The 9,915-nt window shown below is 42.5% G+C and overlaps 1 protein-coding gene across 1 annotated transcript in view; it reads left to right on the top strand.

The window, feature by feature from the left end:
• The window catches only part of TPH2 (tryptophan hydroxylase 2), a gene marked incomplete at its 5' end in the record, with an annotated part of 114,842 nt that overhangs the window by 20,233 nt on the left and 84,694 nt on the right, over positions 1 to 9,915 (top strand). The window contains one exon of the mRNA XM_019651764.1: positions 1,773 to 1,840. Coding sequence (XP_019507309.1) covers positions 1,773 to 1,840 — 68 coding nt within the window. The remainder of the gene's footprint in view (positions 1 to 1,772; positions 1,841 to 9,915) is intronic.

Raw genomic sequence — 9,915 nt, 5'->3', positions numbered from 1 at the left:
GGTGTTGTCCACACCTTTCGTGTAATCACTGCCACACTAGGCTAATGAGGCATGATGAGTAAATCACTCTCTTGCATGCCTGGAAAAGGTGCAGGTGTTTGCTGAGGAGAGACAATTGAGACTCTTCAGGAAGCCCAGCCGGCTGTGATGCTGTTACCATGGTGTCCGGTTTGGCAGGAGCCAGGGAACAGATGCTGTGCTTTTTAGATGACTCTTTTCCTTTGGTCATGGCCTGCTCTCTTTTTGAGTAATACCGGGGCTTGAATCTTTTCAGTTTAACCATCCTGGGTTGCCTGGTATTACTAGTGAGTGTCAAAACTCGTACTCTCTAGCATCACTGTATATACCCTCAACAGCAGGAGACCCCTTTTTAGGTCACAAGCCCATTTGTGAATGTGGGAACTATGGTCACAAAATTTTGTATATACACATTTTAAGGCTTTGCAAGCCTGCTTATGAGCCCCAGTTAAAAAAACTCCCAATGCATAGCAAAAGGAAGAAAGTGCTAGCTACTAAGATGGGATACTTCATTCTGTGGTGTGTTTGGGTGCTCTGTGGGTACTCACTCTCTCCCCTTATTAGTAATTCTCTTGTCATTCCCGAGAGGAAGCCTGTTTGCAATGGAAGTTCTTAATTTCTGTCCAGCAGATAGTCCTGAAAAGACTTCTGGCCTGAAAGCCAGTTCTCCTTTAGCCAGAAGAGAGGCTGGGACGATTTTCTATGAGTTGGAGTTTCCTCTTGAATAGCCCACCTTGCGCAGAAGTGTCTGCACTGCAGCAGAGATAGGCTAGGCCTTTGTGGGCCTGTTGCCACTCTCCTCTCAGAGCCCGGGATCCCAGCGGCCAGTCCTGTCTGGCCTTCTTTCCTAGAGTGGCCACTGCTTCCGGGTTCTCCTTTGGGGTCTCAGTGCTAAAAAGTTAAATTGAAACAATTCCTTTTGGGCTTCCAGAAGTTTGAAGAAACAACCCTGGAAAGAATTGATGATCTGAAAGTACTAGAAGGGAAGGAAAGTGGAAACTCTGCTGACAAGGGGAGAAATTCTTGAGTAAACCAAGGAGTCATCTTGGAAGGATTTCTCTTGACTGAAGAATGACAGACGGGATGTTTAATTTCCCAAGTGTTATGATGGTGGCTAAAAGTCTGAAAGCTGCTAAAGATGAATCTGAATCTAAATTAATAGGAACTCAAAGTGGAATGGAGCTAACCTGCTATCCTATGCATGAATCCCTTAAAATCGATTTTGCATTGTGTGGCTATACTCATAAAATACAGCAAAACCTCTTTTACTCGTATTAATTTGGGGATTTGATAATTATTGTGAATGATAGAACTCTTAATAAATAACTTCATCATTTCTCCAAAGCAATTAAATTTAGGTGAACTTGCCAAATAACCATGTGAAAGAGACCTGTTTTAATGACGAAGATAAGACTAATTTGTGATTAAGATAAATTACATGTAAATGATACTTGAAAACCAAAGCATATTGTTCTTAATATCAATTTGCGCAGCTAAGTCATTCTGTCTGCTTAGCAGAAAGGTAAACTTTAGCCTGAATTCCCACACATTCTAAATTAGCACAGCCCCAATTTAATGAGGTTTTACTGTAAGCACAATTCGCTTCTGCCTGTGTCATCAAGATGGTCATACAAGGATAAAAATTTACATTTGAATGGAACGCTCAATCAACCCTGCAGTGATTTTCTTTTAGGCCTTCTGCAGCTACTTTTTTTTGCACTCTGTGAAATAACGTCATCTCTTTTCTGTTTAAGGGATTTAAGGACAATGTCTATCGACAGAGAAGAAAGTATTTTGTGGATGTGGCCATGGGTTATAAATAGTAAGTATCTGTATAACTCTTTCCTGCAACTTGTCTCTGGCTAGTTAGAAAAAAAAAAAACAAAAAACACATGCTGTGTTAAACAGACCTGTCTTCTCTTCACTTCAACTTTTCCACAAGCTAGACATGATCCATTTTAAACACTCAGCAACTCCGTAGATTTTAAATGTCAACATTGATATTCGACATCCAGGTATAATTGTAAAAGAATGAGACCTGTGGGCCACATGCCATAATGCTACATTTTCACCATTGTGTTTGCAGCTCTTAGACTAAGGCAAGGAACCATGTTTGTACACTCTGCAGGGCCCAGAAAATGTATTTGAATTTTGCTTTGGACTTGAATTTTCAGTAACCTCCTTTACTGTCTAGCGTCCCCAATGAAAGTAGAGAATTCAGCAAGAATGGTGGAAGGGCTCATGGAAGCAGACATAATAAGAAAGAATTGTGTTTGCTTTATGTGAAAGGGAAACTTCCTGTAAACTGGAGTGTTTTTGAAGCGTTTCATACCCCATCCTGGATCAGGCCTGGGGTGAAATTGGAGAACCTCAGGATTGGAATGAGGCTTGTGCATAGTGCATGGTGTTAAGTGGCAGTGACAGGATGTTTGTGACAGGATGTTTGCGACAGGCAATAATGTGGTGTGTTGACTGCAGGCCATGTCTGGAAAAATGAAGTAGACGTTAGGCCTCTGCTTGTTCTGCTCACACTACTAAAACTTACAGGCCATTGTGCTCTGTCTTTACTTTGTCTGGTGTGTGCTCAGCCACATAAATCTTGTCATCAGAACAAAATGTAAATCGGTAACTGGTAGGAAAGTCTTTCTTACTCTAGTTGAGACTAGGTGAGAAACTGGACTGTCCTGTGGGGCAAGTTTGTCCTTGGGAAGAATTCAGGACATTATATGTGTTATAGAAGGTGTCAGTGTTCCCTCCCTCCCTCCCTCCCTCCCTCCCTCCTTTCCTTCCTTCCTTCCTTCCTTCCTTCCTTCCTTCCTTCCTGAATTCCACATCGCAGCTCTGATTGGGTCAGTCATTTGCTCATTTCTAATTTCATTTGATGCTTTGGTTCTCTTCCCTTCCTCTCAAGCCCCAGGCATCCTTCATGCTTTCTCTACTACGTTTATCACCCTGAAAACCAGGACTGCTTGGCACATGCTTTTCCACATGAGTCTATGCCATTCTAAACGCCTCTGTTCCATTCAGCTTCTTGACTCTTTCTAAACTGCTGTGACTTTTTACCCCCTCACGGTGTCAGTGTGCTGATGGCTTGTCCTGGCCCAAGCTTAACTGCATGCCTCCATTGGCTCTCAGCACCGTTGCTCAGCAGCCTTGTCTTCCAGTGTTTCCCAGTCAAGTTGCCAAGATGGCATCCTGATGGCCTGAGCTCACTTTTTCCATCAGGTCCTGATAAGTGGTTGTGAGTGTCCAGATGAGCTCCTCTTGATTCACAGACCTTCTCTGTGGAATCAGGGCATAGATGGGTCCTTAGAACGGGTGTGGGCAGGCCATGCCTTTGGAGCATGACCTGTCAGGATATGGCAAACACTCAGTGCTTGGCAGAGCCTTTTCCTTCAGATAAAAGATAGATAAAAATGTATTTTATATGTAGGTACTGTATGTAATGTATTATATATATACAAACAATATATATATGTATATATATATGGTATATACAGGGTTTTGTTAGCATAGCAATCAAGGGATGAGCTCAAATATTACTTATTTCCAGAAACTGGACAAAGGCAAGCTGATATTGCAGTGATGCTAATAGAATTGGTACATATGAGTCAACCAGTTCTAAAGAGCATTGATAATGGGGAGTCTTTTGGTTTTAATGAAAACTTATTTCTGTGGCGAGGGGAAGAAAAGAACGTAGAGTTGAAATGAGGCAGGGTGAGGCTCTCAAAGCATTGACAAATTTGCACTTGCCACCTTCCCTTAGCTAAAAAAGGACACTGAGGTTTAGTGTCTGTAGAAAACAAAAATAAAAATTGGAGGTTGGAAATGGTGAAGATTTTGCACAAAGGCGGGCCGGGTGGAGCTGGAGCCTTCCAGGATGCGCCCCCAGTTCACAGAGCTGGGGTGTGCTCAGGCTCAAGGGCCTGACTCTTGGTGACTGGAAGTTCAGGAGGCTGAGGTAGGCAAGCAACCTCCCATTCATCATTTTACAGGGAGAAACCACTCTCATACGCCTCACAAAACTCTCCCTGTTGTCATGATACCAGAGAGGCCAAATTATAACCTGAAGGTTATTTGGTGGATATACGGTCCAAGTAAAAGGTGTTTAAGAGAGTTTAGCATCCAGGGCCGCTATAACCCTCTCCCCTGGAGAGTCCTGAGTCCAGCCTGACTACATAGAATAACAAAGTAATTAAAAACTGGGGCAGTCTGGGGTTTGAGTCCTGACTCCACTGCTCCCTATTTGGCCGATCTGTATCACTGTGCCTGTTTCTTCATTTGGGAAGTGTGTCTCACAATAGGACCTGTCTCACAGGGTAGCGCAATAATAAGGATTATGAAAGAGAATGCATGGTTGTGCTTAGCACAGTGTCTGGCACATGATTTGTGGTCGTAAGCGTCAGTTATTATTGCAGCCTCTTCCCTTTCCCTTTTCCACAGGCGAGCTTTACTTTCCAGCTGACCTATTGTTTAATTCTTTAGCTATGTTAACACCATTGTTTTTTTTGCTGCCCCCTTAACAAATAGGGTTGCTCCAATATCCCTGGCAGTAATCCTTGGAAGAAAACGCCTTCAGCTTCCCATGTAAAGACTGTTGTATATACTGATGCTTTTTGTGCTGACCATCATCCTTACTGATGGAGACAGTTCATAGAAAGCAATAATATTCCCATTTGTGTTTGTGTGGGAAGCTGCCAAAACACTGATAACAGATTGCCAGCTGCCTCGGACGCTTCTTGTGAGTGGACGGAGTGAGGAAGGTACTTACAAGGAGTGGTGAAATCTGGAAAACCCGAACTCAAGAATTGTGGAAAGTAGAGAGAAAAGGGTCATTCCTCAATGCCTCTCATGCCGTCATGGAGGTGGCTTCTATGAGTATGAGTTTGAGGATGGATAAGGGCTAGCCATTGTGTGTGTAAATATGTATGGGTTTGCAAGCACACTGAGGGTGGGGCTCAAGCTTATGTTATGGTGCTGGTGGGGGTGGAGCATAGGTTCTGACAAGTCCCAAGTGGCCCTGGGTCATCATCTCTAATTTGCCAGACAAGGTTTTCCTTGTATTTTATATAAAAAAAATAAAGCTGCAGTTTCTAATTGAAATAGGTCTTTTTGTAGTGCTAATGGCTTTCTGAGCAAGCAAAAGGAAAAAGATGTCAATGCAATAATTACTCAAAATAAGCTCTTTTGAGTGGCTGCTGGCAGCGTGCTATGATCTGATTTTCCAAACCAAACCTAGCAAACACTGGTTTGAGAAGCAGGTTATTTGAAACTGAGGTGGTTCCGAAAGATTCGGCATGTGAAGTTCCTGCAAATATAGTTTGGGGATAAAATTGGGGACCATTCTGACGTGGGGAGAACTATTCGATTCCCTGTTGATAGTTCGTTAAGGCTTTCAGTACACTAAGGAGAAGTCGAATATACGGTCAGAAATACAGACGAAGATGGAGTACCGGTGTTTTGGGTTATCGTAGGGATTGGCAGGATGTAGTTTGAGGTGTCTAACGGTAACGGGAAGGAAAAGAAATGAAATCTAGAATAATATCTATTGAAACCACGGCCAGGAAGCCCTCTGGGGAATTCGTGTTGAATACTGTATTTTCTGTGATAGTGTTGAAAGGATAAAGCAGGGGGTAAGAATCAACACATGCAGAGAAAAATGAAGCAATTCCACTCTATGATGAAAAACAGCAGGCTCAAAGTCAGCATTACCATGAACCTGAGAGAGGATAGGGAGCGGGGACTGTGTCAGCATGCTGAGAGCCATCAATAGGTGCCATTCAGGTGAGTTTCTGATTGACAGCGCTGCCAAAAAACATGATTGATTACCCAGAGGCCTGCTGCCGCCTGCAGACATGCCTGAGCTATGTGGCCACAAGTGTCAGGAAGACCTAATTGCCTCACCAATAATGGCAGAAGAAACACTCATTAGTGCCAATATCATTCTCCATAGTAGACCTGAGAATGAACGCCCTGGGTGGACAGGGCACTGTTCCTAAAATCATGTGTGAGAGATGCGGATGGATCTCAGTCCATCCTCCCCAACCCAAATCAAAGAAATTCTAGTGTAAACAGAAGAAAGAAGTTCCCCATGAGTAGATAATGTGGAGTGCGTATACCTGGGGTGCCATAAAAAATGTATACACATGACTTGTATTCATCTTTTGTTATCGGTATGTATTGAGTATTACAATTTTAATACAGTTTTTTCCTTTCTTAAAATGTGTATCCATTTTTTTTGGCACCCTCTGGAGACTTGCAGCTCAGAGGAAATGGAAGTGTGTGAGGGCAGATGGCATGTGGAGGAAGAGAAAATTATGGCTGTGATGTTGTAGCTCTAAGGTTTGTTTGAAACTCTCCAGTTTTCTGTCATTGGCACCTTCATATTTTAACCATGGCATTAGTTTTGCTGCATTTCTGTGCATTTCACAATTGCTACATTGTTGGGGGAAAAAATCAGTAATACATTTTTTCAATTGACTACAAGTAAACAAATTTTTCTTTGGGGGCTATTATAGTGATTATTCTTCAACAATATGCATGCATATTTAATTTAATTATACTTGTGGTGGGGGTAGTGGTTGTTATTTCCATCCATCTTACTCTCTTGGAAAGAGGCCCCGAGCTCTGACTTTAATTATGCCACTCTTGTTTGCTTAAATTGATTTTGAATATTACTGTGATTGTGTTTTATTATGAATATACTTCTTTCCTGGTTGGAATTAAGGTGGTACATGAACCTCATGTTCTTCTCATAGGGCTGCTTCCTCTTTGCTTTATTTGTTTTTTTAGTGCACGGAATCTGAAGTGTAAATATGTAAAAGTAAATGTCAGTGGGTGAGGTAAGGAAGGGAGTTTCAACATGTCAGAATTTGCTTAAATTGAAGTTGAAAAATTCCCTAATTTGCTGAGAAAACTCATTTGATTTCAAATTCAGAGATCTAAGTAGTTCCTTAACATCACTCAGCCTCACTGTTGTCTTCTGTAAAATGGGGAGATAATAGTATCTCTTTGCCTCTCCCCTGGGAGTGTTTTAAGGGTTAAATGAAATCAATGGAGCATTGCTATACAATGTACTTTACTGTGTTGTCTTTAATCACAACAATAATCAACAACTCTAGACCAACAGCCTGGGGTTTGCTCTGACCCTTGGCCCACTTGGAGGGTTTTCTCTGGTTCTCTTTTGATCTGAGAGGCAGTGTGTGGAATGGTTAAGATTGTAGAAGTTAGAGCTGCACTGTTGGTGTGACTTTCAGCTTTATCACATCCCAGCTGAGGGAACCCTGCAAGTTATTTGTCTTCCGTGCCTCAGTTTTCTTATCTGTAAAATGGGGATAACTCTACTACTGCTTTGATAGGATTGTTATGCGGATTAAATGAGCTAATATACTAACACCACTGAGAACACTACATGGGAAGTGGTATATAAGTGTTGGCTAATATTTTTATAACATTATTGTTTTCACTTCAACCCATCTCTCTTTTTAGTCTACCCTCACGCTCCACATCTCTTTATTACCGTGTGGTTAACATCCTCCTCCACTCCCCTTGGCTAAGACTTTAAGGCCTAAATTCCATCTGATTTGTCCACCGTATTAGTTATTTATTGCTGCATAACAAATTACCCCAAACTGAGCAGCCTAAAACAGTGAAGTTTCTCAGGGTCAGAAATGGTTGTAGATCAGGGTTTCTCACAAGGCTGGAGTCAAAGTGTTAACCAGAGAAGCATCATCTGAAGGCTTGACTGGGGCTTAAGATCCATTTCCAATATGATCACTCACATGGCTGTTGGCAGGAGGCCACAGTTTCTTGTACCATGGCCTCTCCACTGGGCTGCCTGAGTGTCCTCAAGATACGGCAGCTATGGCAGCTTGCTTCCCCTGAGTCAAAGTGACCCGAAAGAGAACAAGGCAGAATCTACCTAACCTTGGAAGTGACATGCCACCACTCCCGGTGTATTCAATTAGTTTCATAGCCCAACTCTCATACACTGAGTGAGGGGACTACACATGGGCTTGAATACCAGGAAGGGGGTTCACTGGGGACTGTCTTGGAGATTGGTTAACATGTACATTTAACTTGTGGTCAATATTATTTCTTCAAGATCCTCCCTAACTGCTCTACCACAATGGGTGCTCAGGTATTATGTGTAGAGCTAACCTACAGAATGCCAAGGGGACATGATGTAACAGAACATGTGACAGAAATGAGTTTGAATTCCTGCTCCATGGACAGGCTCTGTGGCCCTGAGTGCTGTCCTAGCCTCTCTGAGCCTCAGTGCTCTCATCTTAAAATGGGCACAGCATCTACCTTGTATGACTGGGAAGATTAGCAGTGATTACAAGGCCCAGAGGGGACTGGTACAAGCTGGTGTGGAATCGATGATATTATGATTATTATCATCACATGTTAAATAGCTAATGGTTCCCTGATTCCATATAATCATTTGTTACATTCATTTGAAAAGAGTCAAGGACTTAAAGGAGTGAATGAATTAGGGAATTTCAGACTTCATGGTGGGCTGGGTTAAAGGAGCTTTTCAAGAGAGAGAGAGAGAGAGCGAGAGAGCGTGCCTTCCAGTTTCATGGAACTCGTGCACCTTCAATCGCTTGCTCCTTCAATCTGAAACTGTGACCCTCCCCAAGGCTTTCCCAGGTCAGGGAGTCTCAGTTAAGGTTAGAGGGTACAGGTTGGGGCTGGGCTGTGTTGAACTCATCCCTGAATGGCTGATGGTGGTAGAAATGTTTACCGTAAGTGGACCTCTCAGCTGGCCCATTCGGGTAGTTTTAGCTTCCTTTGTTAAATTCTGGCCATGTGCTAGACACCGTGTTAAATACATTGCTCATGTTCTCTCATTTACCCTCACCATACAATACACCTTGGAGATAGCTGTCATTATTGTACTCATTTTAAAGATGAGGAAACTGACGTCCAGAGACATTAAGAAACTTACTAAAGGTGACACAGCTGATCCTGTCACCTGCATAAACATCAGTTATTAATGCTTTAATTTCTCTGAGATTGAGTAATAAATTGAAGAGTAGAACAAAAGCAAATATTTGTAGTCCTAGGCTTATTTCCCAGATGACCAGAATAGTTTCTGAATAAGGTCACTTTCAGGAGTTCCAAATGTGCCTCTTAAAGAATCTAAATGTCTTCCTTTGCTTAAGAAGCCACATATTTTCTTCTTCATTTTTGGAAGTGCCTGTAGCACTTCCAAAGCACTTGCCATAGGTGTTTTTACACACAAGTTGAAAATAAGAGTGACAGAGCTAAGTGCCTTGGAATTTTTAGAAGGCATTTTCTTTATAGAATCCTTAGCATATTTGAAATGCATAGTTCTTGTATGTATGTAATACACTTAATGCTTTATGGAGCCAGGACTCAAACCAGCCCTGTCTGACTTCAAGGCTACGTGTTGTCCTTGCAGGGTGCTTGGAACATCTGCCCGGCCCTGGCTTGGCAGTACCATATCCTAGCCCGGTGCAGTGATGGTGCTCTCCCCTCTCAGGCCCTGAGCTCTTTCCCCCCAGCTGGAAGCCTGACCCTTGTGGGATATATAATGGATGGAAATAAACACAGCTGGGCTGAGGCTTGAAAAACAATTGGCAGGGACTTATCTCTCTCTGGCGTTTTCTAGTTGCTAACCTATTTATTTCTTGATTTTTTGATTTACAAAATTGCACCCTTTGTGATACATTTGCTCTGAGGGTAGGTACACAGCTAAACAGAGACTCTGAAACAAAACAACCCCAAATGGCAACTAGCATATTTGAAAAGCACAATCACCAGCTTAGCAGGCACATTCAGTTTGGGTGAGCTTGTGAATATTCTGCTCAGCTTGTGAATATTCTGCTCAGCTCCATCAGAGAGAGAGAGAGAGAGAGAGAGAGAGAG

The sequence above is a fragment of the Hipposideros armiger genome, unplaced genomic scaffold, assembly GCF_001890085.2.
Source record: "Hipposideros armiger isolate ML-2016 unplaced genomic scaffold, ASM189008v1 scaffold_166, whole genome shotgun sequence".
NCBI classification, from domain to species: domain Eukaryota; kingdom Metazoa; phylum Chordata; class Mammalia; order Chiroptera; family Hipposideridae; genus Hipposideros; species Hipposideros armiger.
This window is presented reverse-complemented; position numbering and strand designations above follow the sequence as displayed.